This window comes from Muntiacus reevesi, chromosome 12 (assembly GCF_963930625.1).
Source record: "Muntiacus reevesi chromosome 12, mMunRee1.1, whole genome shotgun sequence".
NCBI lineage: Eukaryota > Metazoa > Chordata > Mammalia > Artiodactyla > Cervidae > Muntiacus > Muntiacus reevesi.
This window is the reverse complement of record NC_089260.1, coordinates 51740308-51764624: the sequence shown is the minus strand read 5'-3', so window position 1 is coordinate 51764624 and position 24317 is coordinate 51740308. Positions and strand designations below refer to the sequence as shown.

Here is a 24317-nt window from a genome sequence, read left to right as displayed (position 1 = left end):
ATTGCCATAGGATATGGGATGAAGGTAATTCTCCTGTCTGCAAATGAGTGTGGAACCTGGGACTAGAATTGACCAGCCTCAGGAGGCAGAGGCATTCTAGGACATTCTGAAATCTGTCTGGGGCTCAGGATGGTGATAAGAGCCAAGAAGTGCCTTGTACGGTTCCCAACATGGCTTCGTGCTTCCCACTGGCCTCATCTTCTACTCAGGAAGGAGCCACGGCATTTCCAACCATCATGAGTGCTCTGCCCATGAAGGAAGGGGTTTCCTGGTTCTCTGGGTGCAGAACAGAATCTGACAAATGGGGATTCTGCTTCCTACCTGCTGAGTTCCTTCACTCCACAGTACCGCCAGAGAGAGGGCCAGTTTCAACAATGCACCTTTTCCTCTGAGAACTGGAAGTTTTGGGTGGGTGCATGGGTACCAGGACCAGTGTTTAGCTCCAGCTTTTCCACGTTTCAAATACTGTAATTCCTCTACTGAAACATTCTGCAAAAGCCAGAATATGTGAATTTCTTAAAAAAAAAAAATCTTGTTAAAATTCAGTCATACCCAACCATCCAGTGTCAGAAAATGTACGTTGTTTCTTGAAGTGCTACGGTATTCTTGTGAAGAATTTTAGCACTTAGCTTCTTGTCTCCTTCCTCTTTAAATGATGTCATTACATCACAAGTTAAAATTCAGTACAAGGCGAGGTAGGGAGAAAAGCTCTGCCTTCCGATGCAGGGGCTGCAGGTTCGATCCCTGATCAGGGAACTAAGGTCTCATATGCTGCAGAGTGTAACCTAAATTTAATTTTATAAAAAGCAAATATTTATTATATACTTATATAGTACATTATACAATAATTTACATCCTTCAGACATGTTGTGAGTTAGGTTCCAGACCACTGCAAAAAAGCAAGCATCATGAAAAAGCAAATCACATGTATGTTTTTCTTTTCTGTTTCCCAGTGTACAAAAAAGTTACATTTACACTATACTATAGTCTATTAAGTGTGCAATAGTATTATGTCTAAAAAAGGTTCAATTAATTAAATTGATTTAAATTAATTAATCAAAGTAATTGAATTACTTTAATTAAAAATACAAAACAACAACAAAAAAATTATAATAGTTATATCAAAGATCACTGATCACAGATCACCATGGCTAATATAATAATCATGAATGAGTTTGAAATATTAAGAGAATTATCAAAATGTGACAGAGACACGAGGTTTGCTAACACTTTAGAAAAAGGGCACCAATAGACTTGCTTGATGTAAGATTGCCACAGACTTTTGGTTTATAAAAAGTGTAATATCTGTTAAGTGCACAAAGCACAGTAGACAGGGATGCCTGTACTAACAGTTTAACAGTGTAATGTAATACTTACATGATATATTATTATACTATATGTAAGTATTTTAAAAATCACAGCTATTCATACATTTCTTCATGGTTAAGTCTGCGCATGTGTGTGTATAATTGATGACCCTGTACTCGGGAACAATTAATGCACATTGAGCCTGCAACATGAAGAAGTGTGGGAATCAATGTCATTATACAGATGCACTTTGAATAAACTTTCAGGAGTCAATTCCTAAATTACAGGCAATGGTAATTATTGACTTGTGGCTTATCCACTTCATGGATTTGTTTGAAAATGTTATTTGGGGGTGTTTTCTCCCTTACAACTAATTACATCACCATCCATTATATGCTTCAAAGATGCAGACTTGTTTGTTCAGGGTATTGGCAAATCCAGACAGAAAGAGAAAATTGTTGCAAAAATATCTCACAATAAGTTCCCAGGTCACGGTTGCCAATTCCATTACTTAAGAAGTGACTGAGATTTTTCCTTGTGCCCACACCACCCTGGGAGCTAGGAGAGTATTAGAAGGGTTTTTTAAAAAAATGGTCCCTTTACTGAGCATCCTGCTCTTCCTATGGGGATTGCTTCATTCTTGAGTAGCTCAGTTGTCCAGCTCTTTTGCCATCCCATAGACTGTAGCCCACCAGGCTCCTCTGTCCATGGGATCATCCAGGCAAGACTACTGGAGTGAGTTGCCATTTCCTTCTCCAGGGGGTCTTCCAGACCCAGTTCTGGAACCTGTGTCTCCTGCATTGGCAAGCAGATTCTTTACGACTGAACCACCAGAGAAGCCCTCTCCTATAGGGCAGAAAGACATCAATGAACAAATCAGAAAATCTTAGAAGTCATCTCACAATGAACAGTTAATTTGGGGAATTGGGGAGAGTCAAGTGGGCAGGTGTCACTGGGGCAGATTGAGGAAGTCTTTGCCACTAGATGTAGGCCTGGGAAGGATGGGGAACATTGAGGAGGGTCTAGAGGATGCTTAAGGAGAATAGTGCGATGTGGTGTGCATGAAGCATGATCAGGGGTTTGGAGGATATACATTCCTATTCTTTTCATCTGCAGGGATAATTAAGACATGACTATATGTGTAAATTTGGACCATGGCCAAAAAATACCCAATTTATTCATGAACTTCATTTTTAAGGACTATTAATTCAGCCCCTCTTCTGAGCAATAAATTAACATTTTATGAAGACTAAGCCACAGACACAAAATTGAATGCCTCTTTAAACTCCATGATCACCAACAATGCATCTACTTTGTCACTGCTACACTATGTATTAGATTAAACGCTTGATCATATGTTTTGGATTTGTTTCCTCGTTAATTATTTTTTCTTTCCAGATTTTCCTGCATGGAAACAACTTAAACAGCCTCCACCAGCTAATACACCCTGAATTTTTGCCATCTGAATTTGGAGGCACCCTTCCTCCTTATGACATGGGAACATGGGCCCGGACGTTGCTCGGTCCTGACTACAGCGATGAAAATGACTACACTCACACTTCCTATAATGCAATGCATGTGAAACACACATCCTCCAATCTGGAGAGAGAGTGCTCACCCAAGCCAATGAAGAGGTAAGGTCTGGGTTAGCAGAGCCTCGCAGGTAAAGCTCAAGAGGCATTTTTGATGTGAGAGCTATTTCAGGTAACCCTGGTGACTCAGATGGTAAAGAATCTGCCTGCAGTGCAGGAGACTCAGTTTCGATCCTTGGGTCAGGAAGAACCCCAGGAGAAGGTAATGTCAACCCACCTCTGTGTTTTGCCTGGAAAATCCCATGGACAGAGGCGCCTGGAGGGCTACAGTCCATGGGGTCGCAAAGAGTCAGACACGACTGAGCACAGATGCATTGTGAGTTAAGTAATTGAAGACCTTTACGGGCATAGAACTTGAATAAAATAAACTGCAATACATTCTTAGCTGATTTCACCAAAATTAAAAGTAAATGCGGCTTGGCTAGCTCAGAAATCCTGTCATCCCCATTGTGTGAAAAAAGCAGTAGAAGGCTTGGCCCTCGGTCACGCCGTGATTACAGTTCTGGTCTCGAGGGAGTCTGTTAATTCACACAGAATGAAATGTGGGACCTTTGGGACACATTGGAGGAAAAAGCAACCTGCTGGAAAATGTTGCTATCATCGATGCATTTGGAACCATTTATTGAGCATTTACTTGGCCACAGGCACTGGGAGTACGAAAATAAATAAGAACATAAAAAAAAAAAAAAAAAAAAAACAAACAGAGAAGAGGGCCTTGGGAAAATCTGCCAAGTAAGACTTCCAGCAACCTGTTTCTACTGTGAGTGACAGCTGAGCTGGGCTCTGAAGGATGAGAATCAGCAGCCCAGGCTTACAGAGGGGGAAGGACAAGGCAGACAGAGGTGTGGAGGCTGTGGAGGGGTGGGATATTCTGGTGTGGCAAATTGGTGTTTAAGGTTCAGGAGTGAGAATGGGAATGAAGTTCTAAAGATGGCTGGTTGCAGGTGGGGAAGTACATTGTATGCTGTAGTCAATAGAAGACCATGAGTGAGGGCTTTTTAAATTGATATACAAATAATGTGTGAGTACTTTGTTATTATAATCAGTAAAGCCTAGTTTTACCTTTTCAACCCCTAGTCCCCAATCTCAATCTCTATGCCTCCCCAAAGGAGGAGTTGGACTGTGATGGGCCCTTCCATTCTCTTTTCCATACATTACACATAGCTATACACACCCAGAGAAAATATCCAATATTGTGTATTGTGTGGTCTAGTTCAATAGGGCTGCTGTGACAAAGTACTGCAGTCGAGAATGAACTAGGTGCCTTAAATCAGGGGTCCCTAACCCAGTATTGGTCCAATACCAGTCCATGGCCAAAATACTGGTCCATGGCCTGTTGGGAACCGGGCCACACAGCAGGAGGTGAGCACCAAGCAAGAGAGTGAAACTTCATCTGTATTTACAGCTGCTCCCTGTTGTTCTCCCATCATCCCCAGATGGGACCATCTATCTGCAGGAAAACAAGCTCAGGTTTTGTATTATGGTGAATTATATAACTATTTCATCATATATACTGTAAGATAGCATGTTCAGTTGCTCTGTTGTGTCCATCTCTCTGCAGCCTCATTGACTGTAGTCTACCAGGCTCTTTTGTCCATGGGATTCTCCAGGCAAGAATACTGTGGTGCGTTGTCATTTCCTCCTCCAGGGGATCTTCCCAACCCAGGGATCGAAACTGCATCTCTTGTATCTCCTGCATTGGCAAGCAGATTCTTTACCACTAGTGACACCTAGGAAGACCCTATATATCTCAATGTAATAATAGAAATAAAATGCAAAATAAATGTAATCATTCTGAAAGCATCCCCTCCTGCTACCCTGGTCTGTAGAAAAACTATCTTATGTGAAACCAGTCCCTGGTGCCAAAGAGGTCGGGGACCACTGCCTTAAACAATAGAAAGTTATTCTCTCAGAGTATGGAAGCTACAAGTCCAAGATCAAGGTGTCTGCAGGTTGGTGCCTTCTGAGGCTTCTCTCCTTGACTTGTAGATGGCCATCTTATCTCTGTGTCTTCATCAGGTTTTCCTTTCATGTATCCGTATCCTAATTTCCTCTTCTTACAAGGACACTAGTCATGTTGGCTTAGGGACCACTTTATTTGGTCAACATCTTAATAACCTCCTTAAAGATGTTATCTCCAAATATCATCATAGTCTGAGATACTGGGGGCTAGGACGTCAACATACGGATTTGAAGGGGGACAGACGTGGTTTATCTGTCTTTACGTAAGCTCCTTTGGTATCGGTACTGCTACGCGTAGCTGGTGTTTCAGCACTGTGCCGTGCTCCGGGAAGTGGGTATATCACAGTGTAGCCATGTCTCTTCTGATGGACTGTTAGATTGTTTCTGAGCTTTTTTCTCTGTTCTAAGCAGGGCTCAATGAACCTTTTTGATGTTCCTCCTTCGTTCTCATGGGAATGATCCTCTGGGTACAGGTGGAGCCCTGTAGCTGCTGGGTCAGAGGACTGTGCACCTTAGATTTTGATCACACTGCCTAGAGACCCTCCAAAATGACCCCCTCCCACAAGGGATGTGTAAAAATCTCCCTCTCAGACCCATTATAAGTGCTTGATACTAGCAGGCTTCACTTTTTTTCTCCTGAGTTATAATTGACATAGTGCTTCCAAGGTGGCTCAGTGGGGAAAGAATCCACCTGCAATGCAGGAGAGGCAGGAGATGCAGGTTCGATCCTGGGGTCGGGAAGATCCCTTGCAGGAGGGCATGGCAACCCATTCTGGTATTCTTGCTTGTAGAATTCCACGGACAGAGGAGCCTAACGGGCTACAGACCATGGGGTCACAAAGAGTTGGACATGACTGAGTGACTGATCACTCACAAAGTGTACCATATAATGATTTGACTTACATACAGGATGAAATGATTATCACATACATTTAGTGAACATCCATCATTTCATATAAATACAAAATTAAAGAAATAGAAAAAACTTTGGTCAGTGTAATGAGAACTCTGAAGATATACTCTCTTAACAACTTTCGCATATAACATAAGAGCAGTATTAATTCTATCAATCATATTGTACATTATATCCCTAAAAGTTAATTTATCTTTTTGAAAAAATGTTTTATTTATTTATTCAGCAGGGCCAGGTTTTAGTTGTGGCATGAAAACTCTTGGTTGTGGCCTGTGGGATCTAGTTCCCTGACCAGGGATGGAACTCAGGCCCCCTGCATCTGGAGCATGGAGCCTTAGCCCCCAGAGCACCAGGGAAGTCCCCTTTCTTATAACTGAGAGTTTTTATCTCTTGACCACCTTCATCCAATTTTGCCTCCTCCTACCCACTGCCTCTGGTGACCACAAATCTGATCTCCTTTCCTGTGAGTTGTTTGTTTTTGATAAAGTTTTAATCATAAGCCTGATGGGGGGGCAGCCATATGCTATTTTTGTTTTCACTTGTATTTTCCCACTAGACATAGTTAAGCACAGTTACGGTCTGAGTTTTGTAAGGATCATGGAATTAGCAGAGACGAGAGACTAAAAGCCACCAGCAGTCTGATATGGGGGCTCAGGTGAGAAGATGAGGGCCACAACTGATGCTGAATCTGCAGAAGGAAAGCTAAATTCTGGAGAAGTTTGGGGAAGGAGTACTAACGCAAGTTCGTGTGCCTGACATGCAGTGAGGCCAAACAAATTGACACCTTGGAGTTTGGAGCCGAGAAAGGTTTACTGCAGGGTGCTGCAAGGACACCGGTGGCTCATGCCTAAAAAGCCCTGGGCTCTCCGAAGGGTTTCAGCAAAGCATTTTTAAAAGGCAGGTGGGCATTGAAACATGTATATTACCGTATGTAAAATAGATGACCAGTGCAAGTTCGATGCGTGAAGCAGGGCACCCAAAATCAGTGCTCTGGTACAACCCAGCAGGATGGGATGGGGAGGGAGGTGGAGGGGGGTTCAGGATGAGGCAAACACATGTACACCGTGGCTGATTCATGTTGATGTATGGCAAAAACCACCACAATATTGTAAAATAATTGTCCTTCAATTAAAATAGATAAAATAATTAAAACAAACAGAAAAAGTCAGGTGGGGAGAAGGGTGGTGTTGCAGGGTACTTGGTCAGCTCCTGCACAGTTCTCTGACTGACTGATGGTGAGGTCACAGGGTGTTGTCACAGGGGTTCACATTGTCAGTCCTTAGGTCCCAGGAGATCTGAGGCTATGTGCCCAGTAGTTAACATCTTCCATCTGTTGAAGAGTGAAGGGTTTTTCACATCTGTAAAACATCTCAGGAAATGTGCATCAAATACTGCTATCTAGGTGCTTCAGAGAAGAGCTAGAGCAGAGGATGTGGGGGAGGGCCTGTCCTGGGAAGGTCCTCTGGGGTCCTGCTGGGTTTCAGGAAGAGTGTCTCTGTTGGAAGTCTTCTTTTGGTAAATGGTAAACGGTGGCCACACAATAAACAATGTCTGGGAGGAGGAGAAGCTGTATATTTCCTGCTCGGTCGTGATGTTTACACTCAAATGTCTGGAAAACCTCCCTGCTTGGATGGACAAAATTGGAAAATTCATTTACTCCCCAGGTTACTAGTCAACCTTCACTGGGAAGTGGTGGTCATGGTAGCTGAGAGGCTGTTGACTTTGTGGCCTCTACAGGGAAGGGACTAACCTTAGTACCTGAGTCCTGACCGCCCCTCAGTCCAGACAACAGCACAGTGACAACTGTAGTGACTTCACGCTTTGACACTCTTCTGAGCCCGTAGCTCATTAAACTCTTTAAGTCCTTACCACAACTGTAAGAAAAAGGTATTGTCATTATTCTCATTTTTACAAATGGGGAAACTGAGACATAGAGCGGTTAAGAATGCCCAAGATCACACTGAATAAATGGCCAAGCTGGGATTCAGACCTGGGCACGCTGGATCCCTGTTCTGGGTTTGGGCCCTCTATAAAACAAGGCACACTGCCTGTTTTTCATTATACATTCTGCATTCTGTCCTCAACTCTTGTGCCAGGCTTCTCTCTCCAATCTCTGCATGGACAGGAATCTCATGTGGCCTGTCCCTACCCGATCTACCCTAAGACCTTCACAGCCTAGATAGGTCTGAACTTCCAAGGTGAAGGGGCATGAAATAAGAGTTTGCCACTCTTTCCTCAGATGATCTGAGTTACATCTCTTGGGTGACCAGACACGTCCTCGCTCCAAGTCCCATTTCTGAGTTAATGTTGAGAATCAGAGGGGATGACACCCTCCACTATTAGCCAGCGAATTCTGGAGGGTAAAAACTTTGTCTAACTAACTCTTAATTTATCTCACTGCCTCCCCAAGAATCCAACTCAACACCCCCCACAGTAGACACACAGCAGTCACACTCTACAGGCTCACTGCACTTTGTTGTTCAGTTGCTAAGTCATATCTGACTATGTGACTCCATGGACTGCAACATGCCAGGCTCCTCTGTCCTCCGCCATCTCCTAGAATTTGCTCAAATTCATGTCCATTGGGTCCATGACGTTATCCAACCATCTCATCCTCTCTCACCCTCTTCTCCTTTTGCCTTTTATCTTACCCAGCATCAGGGTCTTTTCCAGTGGGTCAACTCTTCACATCAGGTGGCCAAAGTATTGCTCACTGCATATAGATGAATTAATGTTGAGTAAAATTTACCATCTCCCAAACCCATTCTTGATGCATTTGCCCAGTCACTTTAACCAAAGTGTCAGCTCCCAGATGGAAAGAGCTAATTCTTCTGCTTTACCAAGACTGTCCTGGATCTTGCCTCCTGGGATCTTCTGGGGGAGACAAGATGTGCCCACAAATAACTATATTTTACTGCAGAGAGGTGCAGTGAAGGAGGGGAAAGAACCTGCTGCAATGCTCTGAGGAAGTCGTCATTAATTTCAACCAGGAAGACTTGGGGGAAGTCTTCAGGGAGATGGGCAGAGCTGACCCAGGTTTTGGAGAATGGTAAAATATCAGGCTCCTCCATCCTTGGAATTCTCCAGGCAAGCATACTGGAGTGGGTTGCCATGCCTTCCTCCAGGGGATCTTCCCTATCAAGGTATTAAACCCGGGGTCTTCTGCATTGCGGGAAGATTCTTAACCGTTTGAGCCACCAAGGAAGCCCTAATATATCAGAGTTAAGATTCAAGACCATGCGGGAGAAGCTGGTAATTGCATATATATCTCATCACCCCACCAGTCCTACTGTCCTTGGTGGGGGCACCCTTGAGCCTTTGCTTGGGGATTTTAGGCAGCAGCAGGATGGGCAGTGAGGAGCCTGGTACTAGTGATGCCAGCAAGAAAGGACCACTCCTGCTGTCAGACTGTGCCTGCGGCCAGGTGCCTCATGGACAGAGGCCTGTGATGACTTAGAAGATGACAGGGACAGAACAGTCAACATTCAGAGCATCTTTTGACCCCTAAGGACCAAGTGTTTGCATGTGCATGCTCCGTCTCTCAGTCATGCCCAGCTCTTTTATAACTGTATGGACTGTATCCCACCAGGCTCCTCTGTCCATAGGATCTTTCAGGCAAGAATACTGAAGTAGGTTGCCTTTCTCTGCTCAAGGGGATCTTCCCCAACCAGGGATCGAACCCGAGTCTCCTGTGTCTCCTGCACTGGCAGGCAGATACTCTACCACTGAGCCACCCGGGAAGCCCAGAGGAGATAGGAAAATTGGAAACAATTGGAGGAGACTTTACAGGTCCTCTCTTCCAATCCCCTACTCCATGTGGTAGTCTGTCCTCTAGCACAGGCTGTCAGGCAGCCCCAAATTGCACTGTCCAGAGATGGGCAGGCACTTTGTGGGGCAGCATGTGCCTGCTCCAGGGCTTAAGGAAACATCTCTGTATTCTGAGCCCGATGACCTGGGTCTGACCTCTGGAACAGCGCTGTCACTTCCAGTGGGTAGACATCGCCCATGATTCTAACCCTGCCATAGTTTCCGAGAGTCTTCTGGCCCCTTGGGAACTCAATGGGCTTTTGTGAGTGTTCTTGGGGCCTGATCACTTTTCATTATGTGCTTTAGGAGCACAAATGGTCTCAGTTCCAAGGGTCTGGGAACAATGCATTCTGGCACATGTGTAAACTTCAGGCTTGTATGAGGTTCTCAATGAATAAGCGGTCCTAACAGCTCTTCTTCCCCAGATAATTTTGGCTCAACTCTTAAGCAGAAAAACTTAAAAAAATTATTAGTTTAAATGAAATTTTCTCTGCATGAATTATTTCTAGATCTATCTGTTCTTTGATATGATTATGCCTTTGTGGGCTGAGTTTTAACTTCTTGTTTTTTATTTTATTTTTTATAGTGTATTTCCTTGCTTTCAGGTCATTGGCTATCGCTTTCTGCTCTTGGGATGGTGTAGGTCTGAAGCACCTAATTTCCTCCTAATTTATTTATTACTGGAATATGTTTTAAATCCAGAAAGTAGGTAGCCAAACTTTTTTTTTTTTAGAAAAATTTTTAAATACTGTCCAACAAATAAGAGTAAATAGGCTTTGTATTTGCAGAAGGAAATGGCAACCCCCTCCAGTATTCTTGCCTGGGAAATCCCATAGACAGAAAAGCCTGGCGGGCTGCAGTCCATGGGGTCACAAAGAATCAGACACAACAGTGACTAAGCACTGAGTAGGCTTTGTATTAAGCTCTGTAGAAGTATTTGGCTGCTAATATGTTGCTAAGTCGGTAAGTCGTATCTGAATCTGCGACCCCATGGACTGCAGCATGCCAGGTATCCCCCTGTCCTTCACCATCTCCTGGAGTTTGCTCAAACTCATGTCTATTGAGCTGGTGATGACATCCAACCATCTCATTCTCTGTAGCCCCTTCCTGCCCTCAATCTTTCCTGGCATCAGACATCTTTTCCAGTGAATCAACTCTTCGCATCAGGTAGCCAAATTATTGGAGCTTCAACTTCAGCATCAGTTCTTCCAATGAATACTCAGGGTTGATTTGCAAATATGAGAAAACTCCAGCCACATTGCTTTAAACAATAAGGAAAATGTATAATTTCACATTATAAAATAACAAAGTAAGGTGGCTACAGGAATGTTTATTCCAGTGGCTCAGTGGTTGCCACTGGAAGCCAGGTTCTTACCCCTGCATCCAGCACAAGTGAAGAATTCTCAGGCAGGAATCCACCCTGATTCACACAGGGTGAATCCAAACCAAAGGAGATTTTTCTGCTTGGGAAAGAGGAGGGGATGGTTTGGACTGGAATCCAGCAATTCTGCTTCAGGTTTGGGAAGGCAGGTCTGGAATTTCTGCTTCATGAAGCAAGTGCATGGTCTTCAAATCAGTGCGTTGATTTTGTGACATCTCTCTCAATTGTTGGGATTGGTTTTTTAATTGCTTTCTTATTCTAGCCTATATCTCTGGTAAAGTAATTAGAATGGCTATGTTGTTGGTTAGTCGCTAAGTGGTGTCCCACTAATTTGCGACCCCATGGACTGTAGCCCACCAAACTCCTCTGTCCATGGAATTTCCCAGGCAAGAATTCTGGAGTGGGTTGTCATTTCCACCTACAGGGGATCTTCCTGACCCAGGGATTAAGCCCTTATCTCCTGCTTTGGCAGGTGGATTCTTTACCACGGACTTACCAGGTAAGCCCCAAAGGGCTATAGATATCATTAAAAAGGCTTTCCCATACAGACATACAGAGAAACACATTGTCTTGAGCAAAGAACCTCAATGCAAAAAGTGACAATATTGTACCACCCATGTAGAAGAACACATACATATTATTTTGGTTATTGATTCTACACTGCCTTTCTAACTTGGCGTGACATGGCAATAATTCTACTGCCTTCAGTGTGTACTTACATGTAAAAATGTTTGTTCCTAGGATTCTTTCATTTTTTAGATATAGACAGCACCATTCATAGGGTTTCCCAGGTAGCTCAGTGGTAAAGAATCTGCCTTCCAATGCAAGAGATACAAGAGTCACGAGTTCGATTCCTGGGTCAGGAAGATCCCCTGTAGGAGGAGATGGCAACCCACTCCATTATTCTTGCCTGAAAAATCCCATGGATGGAAGAGCCTGGCGAGCTACAGTCCATGGGGTTGCAAAGAGTCAGGAATGACTGAACAACCAAGCACACATGCACAGCACCATTCATAGTGTCAAAACTGTCAATTTTTGTCATTTCCAGTAATTTGGAGGGTTTTTGGTGCAGCCTGAGCATAGATGAAGTTTGGGTGAATCTATGCAATAACTCCTGCTTTCATTTATTAAACCTTTAGAACTTAAGAAAGAATTATTTGCAGAGAAAGAGGCCTTAAAGACCCAAGCTGCACCTCCACTCAGGCCAGTAAAGACTGGCCCCAACTTTCCAGGAAATGATCTGCCTCATCTATCCTGTATACTGGGCACTTGGAGAGACCCAAGTGCTTTGAAGTCTTGTCCAAATACACAGTGGAAGGATTGCTTTTGATTCCTTTGACCAAATGCCTCCATCTATATGTTCCCTAAACTCCTCTCCTAGATTCCATATTAAAGAAGTGGGACAATATCAAAAGACATTGTGAGCCAGCCACTTTTATTGGAGGGAGTGGAGGAAGCTGAGGGAATGCCTGGATGGAGTTCAGATTTCTGAGCCAGAAGGAAATTTTTGGCCATGTTGTTCCCCTTTGGGTCCTGCCTGGGTGGTAAAAAGAAGAAAGTCAGTTTAACTGTTTTCAGCTGTCAGTAGAATTGCCTATGACCTTGGTGATCTTTCAGCATGTCGTCCTCATTTTATGGAGTGAATTACGTGTTTGCTGGATAACTACTCATTTCCGGCAGAAGTAATATATCATTATGAAATACAATCTGCAGGAAAAGAATGAGGGGTGTCAGTGTGGGAACAGGAGGACCCTTGTCTTCTAAGCAGTTGGGGCAAAAAAAAGGGCTCATTTTACTGTGTGGCCCCAGGAACAGATGTTCCATATGGAGGTCCCGTTCAGTAAAATGACATGAGGCGTCATTTCTTCATGAATGCTTCACAGTCCCTGCTCCCTTCTAAGTTGCATTATGACTGATTTATCACTCAAACACTTCTCACTTTTTGGGTGTCCCTCTATGTCAAGCAGCTAACGCCTGAGATGTCATCACTTCTAGAAGCAAAGACCGTGGGGGTACCCCAAGCAAGCCCAGTGTTTTATGTCAGTTATTGGATACTGAAGGGTTGCATGGATGCTGACAGGAATTTGTTAACATTTTCTAAAGATTAAGATAAATAGCTGCCTAACCTCTTCAATACTCGTGCATCCAGCTGAAACAAATTCCCTGCTTTTATACATCTTTCTTTATTGTGGCAGAAATGAGGGGAGGACATCTCCTTACACAAACATCCTATAGAGCCATGTAACGTTAAAAATGAAAGCTGTTCAATTGTGTCCAACTCTTTGTGACCCCATGGACTGTAACCCACCAGGCTCCTCTGTCCATGGAATTCTCCAGGCCAGAATACTGGACTTGGTAGCTGTTTCCCTTCTTCAACGTAATGTTAGAATGAAGAAAATCTACAATGAATTCAGCCCATAAGAACACGATCAAGGACAGATAAAATGTGTGTGGGGGTGGGAAGTGGGCACATGTTCTCCTCTATTTTAAAGAACAACATGACAAATTATGAGATAAAGAATTCTAAGTGCCTGGAAAAGCCAAGAAGTGGGGTTGAATTAGAAGCAAATGAACAGATGTGGGTGTGACTGGTTGTAGTTTCAAGTACTAAGTGTTTGGTAACTCACAGTGTCTGTTCCGAAAGAGACTCCTGTTTGCTGAAGCCCTGTGGTTAGGTGCGGTTACTTGGAAAGGAAGATGTAGTCTAGGCAAGAAAAGCAAAGAAGGTTTATTCCTTGTGAACACATTGCTGTTGGTCAAACATTTTGCCTGATTCCGATAAAGCTGATGGCATGTGTACCCAACGTCTCGCCAGCAGTGGGGCTCTCATATGAGCTTTAGTGATCGTATGGATGAAAACAAATATTTGACGTGATACGTGATGAAAGTCTCATTGAAGTATCATTCATAAAAACAGTGTGCTGCTCACGTAGAGAATTTCAGTGCCTTTAAGCAAACTTTGCTATAGATCTTAAGTGAGCTTAAAGTATCCAGACTATAATGTTTGAGCTTTCATGTCAAGGCCATACACTAGCATTGTCGAGTTTTCAGCATCTCATGGGAAATGCCTTCACGTCTCCACTTCTTCCCACATACCAGACAGGATACAGATGTTCCTGGCCTTATTCTGAAAGTTCTTGAAAAATTGAGCCTTTCAGGTTTTGAGAATTGAAAGAAAAATATATATTTTTTAAATGGAGAGTTTAAAAAAATAGATTAAAATGAATAAAAATAGATTATTATCCCCATGTTATAGACAGAGTTACCAGAGCACGTGTGGGCATGCTTAGTCACTAAGTCGTGTCTGACTCTTTGTGTCCCCATGGGCTGTAGCCTGCCAGCTTCCTCTGTCCATGGGATTTTACAGGCAAGAATACTAGAGTGGGTAGCCATTTCCTTCTCCAGGAAGGTCCTGGCCCAGGGATCGAACCTGGGTATCCTGCATTTCAAGTGGATTCTTTAACACTGAGCCATCAGTGAAGCCCAATACACTGAGGTTAAATGATTTAGCCCAGATGGCAGGGCTGGTAGGCAGCAAAACCTTGTAAATTCAATTCTCTTCATTCCAAGTCCAATGTTCTGTCTCTTTTACCACAACTGTTCTCACACTTGTGTGCATTCATTCATTCATTCATTCTGCAGGGACTTACAGAGCACCTTTTTGGGGTATTTGCCTTTTCTCAAAGCCCTGCAGCTGTCTTAGACGTCTGCTCCCATTCCTACCAGCCCCAACTGTATCCTGTCTCTAAGACAAGGTTGAAAAGCAACTTACTGTGTCACACTCTGATGTACTGTGCTGTCCCTAAACCCCATTCTGCGGGGGGAAGCTACAGCTACTCAGGAAGAAAATTGATATCCAGGCTAATGTAGTAATATCAAAGGAGATGCATTAGTGTCCTGTCATTTAGGCCCATTTAAGTCATCTGACTCAAAAATAGACTTACAGAAGGTAGTTTTTATCGAGAACACTAGCCATCCTTTTCAAACTCAGATAGAATGAGTCACCTTCATTGTCTCAGCTGGTGGCAGCTCCTGGCATTTTCTCTACCTGCTTCAGAACATCACATTCCAGTCCTAGCAACGGGATTCCACAGAGGCTGTGCAGCATCCATTTCACAGGGAGGAGAATAATTAGGAAAAATTAGGGATGCTCTGAAAGTGACTGGCAGCTCTTTGTGCCAATCTAATTCTAATGAAAGATGAGCCCATTCAAAGCAGGTGGTGCAAGCACCTGCAGCCGTTTGCTGTGTTGCTATTTTTAGATACTATTGGTAGTAGAAAAAATTTGTCCAGAAGTATCTGCATATTAAAACTGTATTATTTGAAAGATCATCTGACTCTCTCAGGACACCTGAATCCACCTTGAAGTGCTTCAGTTCTGTTCAGTCTCTCAGTTGTGTCTGACTCTTTGCAACCCCATGGACTGTAGCACGCCAGGCTTCCCTGTCCATCACCAACTCCCAGAGCTTACTCAAATTCATGTCCATCAAGTCGGTGATGCCACCCAACCATCTCATCTTCTGTCGTCCCCTTCTCCTGCCTTGAAGTGCATGCCATTCCTCAAAACTTTGTAAACCTATACACACAGTGAACATGGGCTGATGGCAAGAACTGTTGTCTGGTTCACCTACAGACTGGGCTCTAAGATGTCTGCAGATCTCGCTCTGATGCCAAGGGTTCTACCAAGGAGTTTGGGTACAACACATGCTAACTATCTAGCTATGACTTTGAGCACTCAGGTGCACTAAAGTGACTCTGATTAAAAGAGTGCTTTGGTAAAATTAAGAATATTTTCATAACTAAATAATCTGATTCTCTATATCTATTTTCTAAGTTGGTAGTCTTTTCTTTGGTTTCTTCAAGTGATCAGACAAGGGCTGCCTCTCTTATCAGAAAGGCTAAGTGTCAGCTGTTCGTATTCAGAAGATCATATTCAGGGAAATGTTGGTAAAATGATAAACAACATGGATGGACCTAGAGACTGGATCAAGTGAATTAAGTCATACAGAGATAATATGAAATCGCTTATACGTGGAATCTAAAATATGATAAAAATGAATTTATTTTCAAAACAGAAACAGACTCACAGACATAGAAAACAAATTTATGGTTACCAAAAGGGAAAGGACGGGAGGTTAGGATAAATTAGACTACTGGGATTATCATATACACACTACCCGATTTAAAATAACCAAAGACCTACTATATAGCACAAGGACATATGTTCAATACTCTTTAATAACCTATAAGGAGAAAGAATCTAAAAAAAAAAAAAAAGAATATATATACTAAGAGCTTCCCGGGTGGCTCAGCAGTAAAGAATTCATCTTACAATGCAGGAAACCCAGGTTTGATCCCTGGATTGGGAAGATCCCCTGGAGAAGGAAATGGCAACCCACTCCAGGATTCTTGCCTGGGTAATGCCATGGATATAGGAGCCTGGCAGGCTACAGTCCATAGGTCACAAGAGTCAGATGCAACTTAGTGACTAAACAACAATAACATATATACTGGATCACTGTGCCACACACTTAAAGTTGACCCAACATCGTGAATCAGCTATGCTTCAAAAAAAAAAAAAAACCAGTATCACTTCAGAAAATTATTGTGAGGTTTAAACAAAGATAATGCAGGCTAATGAATTAGCACAGAAGCTGGCATGAAATCAGTACCCAATAAATGGTGTGTCTTTTATTGTTGATGGTGATGATGAAATGATGACAATAAATATAATAACCAACCTTGGGGTTGGGTAACTCTCTCATTGTTGATAATTCTAAAAATATCCAATCAAAGTGTGTCTTGAAATCTTCCATTCCAAAACATTCTGAAACTGATTTCAGATGTGATGAGCAAGCTTTGCTGAGGGCCAGCTGGAATTTTTCTGCACACTGGGACATTCTTGGTTGCTCGAGACGCGGAGGGAGCTACTCTTTGCAGCAGGAAACTGTGGCCTGAGGACAATCATATAAGCAATCAGTTACTCCAAATAAACTAGAATACTTCATGATGACACAGTTGAGTTCAGTTCAGTTGCTCAGTCATGTCCAGCCCTGTGTGATTCCATGGACTGCAGCATGCCAGGCTTTGCCCGGAGCTTAGTCAAACTCATGCCCATTGAGTTGGTGATGTCATCCTTGCCTCTCATCCTTTGCTGTCCCCTTCTCCTCCCACCTTCAATCTTTCCCAGCATCAGGGTCTTTTCAAATGAATCATTTCTTCGCATCAGGGGGCCAAAGTATTGGAGTTTCAGCTTCAGCATCAGTCCTTCCAATGAATATTCAGGACTGATTTGCTTTAGGATTGACTGGTTGGATCTCCTTGCAGTCCAAGGGACTTTCAAGAGTCTTTTCCAACACCACAGTTCAAAAGCATCAATTCTTCGGCACTCAGCTTTCGTTGTAGTCCAGATCGCACATCCATACATGACTACTGGAAAAACCATAGTTTTGACTAGACAGATTTTTGTTGGCAAAGTAATGTCTCTGCTTTTTAATAAGCTGTCTAGATTGGTCATAACTTTCCTTCCAAGGAGTAAGCATCTTTTAATTTCATGGCTGCAGTCACCATCTGGTGTGATTTTGGAGCCCCAAAAAATAAAGTCTGACACTGTTTCCACTGTTTCCCCATCTATTTCCCATGAAGTGATGGGACCAGATGCATGATCTTAGTTTTCTGAATGTTGAGCTTTAAGCCAACTTTTTCACTCTCCTCTTTCACTTTTATCAAGAGGCTCTTTAGTTCTTCTTCGAAAATAGTTATGAAGTAGCACCTGGCAGTTTTGAATTCAGTATTTAGAACCTTTTGGAAATAAAAACATCTTCTAAAATATCTATTTATTTATTTGGCTGCACTGAATCTTAGTTGTAGCACCTGTGATCTCTCGTTGTGACACATGGACTAAGTGGTGGCAGTTGAACGTAGCTGCCCTGTGTCACATGTGATCTTAGTTCCCCGACCAGGGATAGAACCCGAGTTCCCTGCATTGTAAGGCGGATTCTTAACCACTGAACCAGGAAGGAAGTCCCTAAAAAGATTTTTAAAAAGTAAATCTTTTGGACTCATGAAATCTAAATGTTTTGGACTCATACAAATTTTCAAAGAGGCTTTTCAGGTCTGGTCAAAATATGTTATTTGCCATATTGTTATGCATTTCTAGAAGGGGGTAAAAACAAATGCTGAGATAGAGAGGTACTTAGACTATTCAAGCAAATTAGCTTTAAGTCAGAATTGTGGAACTTGAAAAATGAAGTCTAATTATTTTCAAGAACTAATGTTGATTTATCCCAGTCTGGTAGCCTTCATGAGCTCTTGGGGCTAAAATCAGCGCTTTGTCCAGCAATCATCATTTTACTTTTGAAAAATGTGGGATCATAGAAGCCAAGTGAGATGTTCCATAGAGTCTCATAGCAAGTTAGTGACGTGGTGACAATTCTCTTCCATCAGCTCATTTCTCCAAGGATCCTTATAATAAACAACCAAAACCATCTGTAATTGTAGCATGAAGTTAGTAATAATTTTGCTGTGTGTTCAGAAAGAACTTCTTTCTTTCTTTTCAAGTAGTTTAAATTTCTTCCTGAAGTCTTTTGATATTATTTATCCATTTAGAGATAAAATAATGGCACATGTTCACCCTCATCTAAACAATGAATTAATGGAGTCTAAACTAATGAAGTTTCTTTCTAGTTAGCATTCAAGCAACAACAGTGTTACTCAGAAAACAACTCTCATGTCACCCGGGGCTTTGTGTGTATCAGTGTGAGGATTAAATGAGTTAACATGTGAAAAATAACTCTGCACACTGAATATTGGCAGTGACAGATCATAATGCTGTTGCTGTGGTCCTTCGGGATGACTGAAATTCTAAATGAGGATGAGTATATTACTCTGGTTCAGCCACAAGCCTGATGGAGGGAATGAAGCCTTAGACTAGTGCTGTCTGATAGAAACAACGTGAGCCACACATAGAATTTTAAGTTGTCTTGTAGCCACATTACAAGTAAAGAGAGAAATAAGTGAAATTAATTCCAATAATATGTTTTATTTAACCCAAATTGTTGTTGTTTGGTCCCTAAGCTGTGTCTGATTGTTTGCAACCCCACCAGGCTCCTCTGTCCATGGGATTTCCCAGGCAAGAATACTGGAATGGGTAGTCATTTCCTTCTCCAAGGGATCTTCCTGGACCAGGGATTGAACCCATGCCTCCTGCATTGGCAGGTGCATTGTTTATCACTGAGCCACCAAGGAAGCCCAACCCCATGTATACAAAATTATGATTTCAATATAATTTAAAAAGTATTAGTGAGATATTTTACATTCTTTTTTTTTTTTTTTACGCTGTATTTGAAATCCCATACACACAGTGTCTCTACAGCCTATCTCAATATCTCAGCTAAGACCGATCCAGTTTCAAGTCCTCAGTGGGCACATGTGCTGAGGGCTTTGTGTTGGATGGTGTTGCTTTAGACCTATTTATATGTGAGCCCAATTTCCATCCTTTCTGAAGGCACATGTGTTTTCCCTTGGCTCTTTCTTCCTTGCTCTAAGATTGGTACCTGTCAAGGTTAAATAGAAATACATTATACACTTGAGTTCAAGTTACAAGGCATTTAGGCAAAAGCTGAATTATTCAGATCACTCTAAAAATAGTTCACTTAAAAAGTAATAGAATATTTATTTTTCTTCCATTGATTTCTTTATATTTCAGTAAGTTATGGCAAATTGTATTGTCACAATCAAGGGAGGTTTATTTCTTATTTCTTCACTTCGATAGAGAAAGGCTTTTCTGCCTTACATGAGAAATACTTGGGCTAACTGTTAAAAAAATGATTTGCTGCTTTATGATTTATTGATCTGGTTCCATGAATTTTAATTGTATCATATTGCCTACAAGTATCATTCTAACATTGAAGAGTTTGGTAGCTGAACAGAATGTGTGTCTTACAATTATTCTTTAAGATTCCACATCAAGGATATTATTGAAGACATAATTACAGAAAGAAACTCCATATTGCTTCATATAGTGGAAAACAACTACAAATAGACGCACTGAAAGCTACATAAATAATTGTTCATCAGGTGGAAACTTCTGGGTTACTTCTAAAAGTTATAAGATATAAAGTAAAATAATAAGGTTACTTTTTATGTAGTCTTTTTTTTAATGTAGAGTAGTCTTATCACTTATTTTGAATTTTTAAAATATTAGTCTTTCAGTTCAGTTTAGTCCAGTCACTCAGTCGTGTCCGACTCTTTGCAATCCCATGAACTGCAGCATGCCAGGCCTCCCTGTCCATCACCAAATCCCGGAGTCCACCCAAACCCATGTCCACTGAGTTGGTGATGCCATCCAAGCATCTCATCCTCTGTTGTCCCCTTCTCCTCCTGTCCTCAATCTTTGCCAGCATCAGGGTCTTTTCAAATGAGTCAGCTCTTTGCATCAGGTGGCTAAAGTATTGGAGTTTCAGCTTCAATATCAGTCCTTCCAATGAACACCCAGGACTGATCTCCTTTAGGATGGGTTGGTTGGATCTCCGGGCAGTCCAAGGGACTCTCAAGAGTCTTCTCCAATACCACAGTTCAAAAGCATCAATTCTTCAGTGCTCAGCTTTCTTTATAGTCCAACTCTCATATCCATACATGACCACTGGAAAAACCATAGCCTTGACTAGATGGAGCTTTGTTGACAAAGTGATGTCTCTGCTTTTTAATATACTATCTAGGCTGGTTGTAACTTTCCTTCCAAGGAGGAAGCGTCTTTTAATTTCATGGCTGCAATCACCATCTGCAGTGATTTTGGAGCACAGAAAAATAAAGTCAGCCACTGTTTTCCGATCTGTTTCCCATGAAATTATGGGACCAAATGTCATGATCTTAGTTTTCTGAATGTTGAGCTTTAAGCCAACTTTTTCACTCTCCTCTTTCACTTTCAACAAGAGGCCCTTTAGTTTTTCTTCACTTTCTGCCATAAGGGTGGTGTCATCTGCATATCTGAGGATATTTCTCCCAGCAATCTTGATTCCAGCTCGTGCTTCTTCCAGCCCAGTGTTTCTCATGATGTACTCTGCATATAAGTTAAATAAGCAGGGTGACAATATATAGCCTTGTCATACTCCTTTTCCTATTTGGAACAAGTCTGTTGTTCCATGTCCAGTTCTAACTGTTGCTTCCTGACCTGCATATAGGTTTCTCAAGAGGCAGGTCAGATAGTCTGGTATTCCCATTTCTTTTAGAATTTTCCACAGTTTATTGTGATCCACACGGTCAAAGGCTTTGGCATAGTCAATAAAGCAGAAATAGATGTTTTCTGAAACTCTCTGCATTTTCAATGATCCAGCGGATGTTGGCAATTTGATCTCTGGTTCCTCTGTCTTTTCTAAATCCAGCTTGAACATTTGGAAGTTCACAATTCACATATTGCTGAAACCTGGCTTGGAGAATTTTGAGCATTACTTTACTAGTGTGTGAGATGAGTGCAACTGTGTGGTACTTTGAGCATTCTTTGGCTTTGCCTGTCTTTGCCCATTCTCAAATCTTAGTCTGCATTTAGTTTCAGGTCAACGATGCATCAGGACACACAGTTCTCTCTAGTAAATTTAATAATGAGGTTCTTGGGAACTTGGAGTTGAATTTATGCTTTGTAACTCAAAGTGTAGATGAACTAAATATTCCAGACCTTAATTTTCTTATCTGCAAACGGGGAAGGATAGCAATAGCTAAAAATGAAGGCGCACATGTATCAGGCTGACACTGGGCTAGACATTTTCATTTTGTAATTCATCTAGTCCTCCTTACCCCCACCTGCCATGTTGTGGGCACTATCATACTTCCATTTTATACACCAGGGGGTCAAATTTGTCTAAGACCACAAAGCCAGTGGTGGGGCCATCATTCAAGTCCAGGCAGGAACTTACAGGGAGAAATAGAGGTTGAGTAGAATTACTTAGAGACATCTTAAAAAATACCTTTAAAAAAACCTCACTCTTTCTGGTTAGAAGTGCTGATACAGGTGTACTAGGACATTACTATTCCACTAAACCAAGCTCATCACTGATTTTAAGAAATAAAACCAGAACTATGGAATGCTTCCTGAAGAAGTGATGAGGTTGGTCCCTGGAAAGCAAGTGGGAAGGATCTGAATTGAATGAGGATTTGACTAAATTGCCTCTGAAGCTCTCTTACAGCCCTGGTCTCTGTGACTCCAGGTGATTGCCTAGGGTGAAGGGTGGAGGTCCTGTGCCCTTATTTGGGGTCCACAACACCCAAGCCAGGCAATAGCAGTTAATTAGTAAGAAGAAAATTCAGTGACAACTGTTGAGATTAAGTAACTAACTAAAGTTTTGGAAATAAACCTCTGACTGAGAACAGAATTCTAGTTCAATCCTGAGTCTATGCAGAATGGACTAGCTCATGATGAACATTTTCCATCTTTATTTTGTTCTTTTTGAAAGGTAAATGCCTTTGGAGGCAGTAAAAATGTAAAGCATGGCTATAGATATTTGATGACATGCAGTGGGGAAAGTTCTAAATTTTGGAAAGGAAAAGGGGAAAGTAGAAAGAAGAAAGGTAGAGTGAATGGAGGAGGGTGGGGGTGGGGGATATAATAGCAGGAAAACAAAACATGGCAACTATCAAGGCAAGAATGAAGCCGTTGTTAGGGTAGTGGCTATACCACTGAGATGATGATGGTTGAAATAGTTTGCTTAACTCCCTGGCTTGCCCTTGAGGTTAAGCTGGCTTTCCATGTTGGAAAGAGGACCCAAGAGAAAAGACTGAAATGTTTATTTTAGTGGAAGTGTTCATCTTCTTGGGTGAAGGCAAAGCCAACAAGTGGGGAGATTACCACTAACGTGATCTGGGCAAAAAAGTCACAAGGCAAGTGGTTCCTCCGTGGTTAATGCACAGTTCCTGAACTCGCTGTTTATGAGTGGCAGAGATGTTTTCATCAGTGAACAGTTGAACATTCTTCCCAGAGAGTACTGTGACTCAGCTAAATGGACAGAGGGCAAGATCTAAGACAAGTGTTACTCTGCTTTATTTATGCTAGATTTTGAAAAAGGCAACATATGCTTTCCGTTTTTCCAATGAATTTCAAGTATTTCATGATAGAATGTGTTCCTTATATCAAATGCTCATTTTGTGACCAGGTAAATGCAATTATGTCACGCTGAAAGTAAAGATGCCCTGGTTGCCTTCTCAATCAGGAAAAATGCAAACAAGAAAGAAAACTGTGGTTCCTCATGCTCGGCGCCTAAGAGCTGTTCCGCTGTTACCCACCACTCGGCCAAGACAGTTTATGGGCTGAGATAAGAAAGCTAGCATCCCGAGTCCCCACTGTCAGCACAAGGATTAAAAAAATTCCACATAGATCTCAGAAATGGAATGTTTTCTGCTGTATCAGTAAACAAAGGATATCACAGTCATTATCAGTGAGCTGGTGAGCCCTGAAGGAACTCAGGAAGGAATGAATACCTGCCATCTAGCAAACATCAGACTGTAGCCTCTTCCTATGATGAGCCCTGAGGAAATTCAGGATATGAAAACCCAGGAAACCAGGTGCATATCGAAACAATGACTTCAGTGAGTCCAGACTCTTGCATTTTCCCACACGTAGAAAAGCACTAAATTCCTTGACTTGAGATACCCGGTTTTCTTTAGTTAACAATCATCTTTTGACATTCAGACTACCTGCCCTTTGTTGCAAAAATTCTATATAATCTGGCTCCGTGCTGACCCCCACCCCCACCCCCTCCTTGAAGCAGTTCTCTCAGGGTTATTTGAGATGCTGCCTCCGGGCTTGAAGTCCTAAAAATTCTCTGCTGAATAAAACATAACTCTTAACTTCTAAGTTGTGAATATATTTTAAGTCAACAGATCCAAATCTGATGCCAAGTGAAGGGAAGAGGGACCCACATGAGGTCTGTGAATGATATCTCTGTGTGAAGGATAGCTTTTCCTCTCTTCTTTTTCTTTAGAGATGAAAAAGAGATGATGCCTGCTTCCCACCCCAATACCCTGTTCTCAGAGTGTTGATCACAGTGACCCCATACCTATCTATGGGTCTATGTGAGAAACATGTTCACTTGCCCAAAACCAAGGGATGGACTCAGAGACACAAAGCAGTGTGTCAAAACAGTGAAAGGGAGACTGTAAATGACAGTCTTACAAGATCAGGTGTCTGGTGGGCAGGCACACCCGGGACAGTTACAGCAAACACTTTCATTCCCTGGCAAACAGATCCCTCCCTAGTCCCTCAATGGCTTAGTACTAAGGGGTTATAATCTTCTAGGACATCATCTAAGTCTCATAGGGTATTCTTTCTTCTCCCTTCCCATCCTAAGTCCACATTTCTCCAAAG

At 42.1% G+C, this 24317-nt stretch overlaps 1 protein-coding gene across 1 annotated transcript in view; it reads left to right on the top strand.

Moving 5' to 3' along the window:
• Positions 1-24317, top strand: part of CLVS1 (clavesin 1) — a 144165-nt gene that overhangs the window by 115128 nt on the left and 4720 nt on the right. The window contains exon 4 of the mRNA XM_065902649.1: positions 2707-2942. Within this exon, the coding sequence (XP_065758721.1) occupies positions 2707-2942 (236 nt within the window). The remainder of the gene's footprint in view (positions 1-2706; positions 2943-24317) is intronic.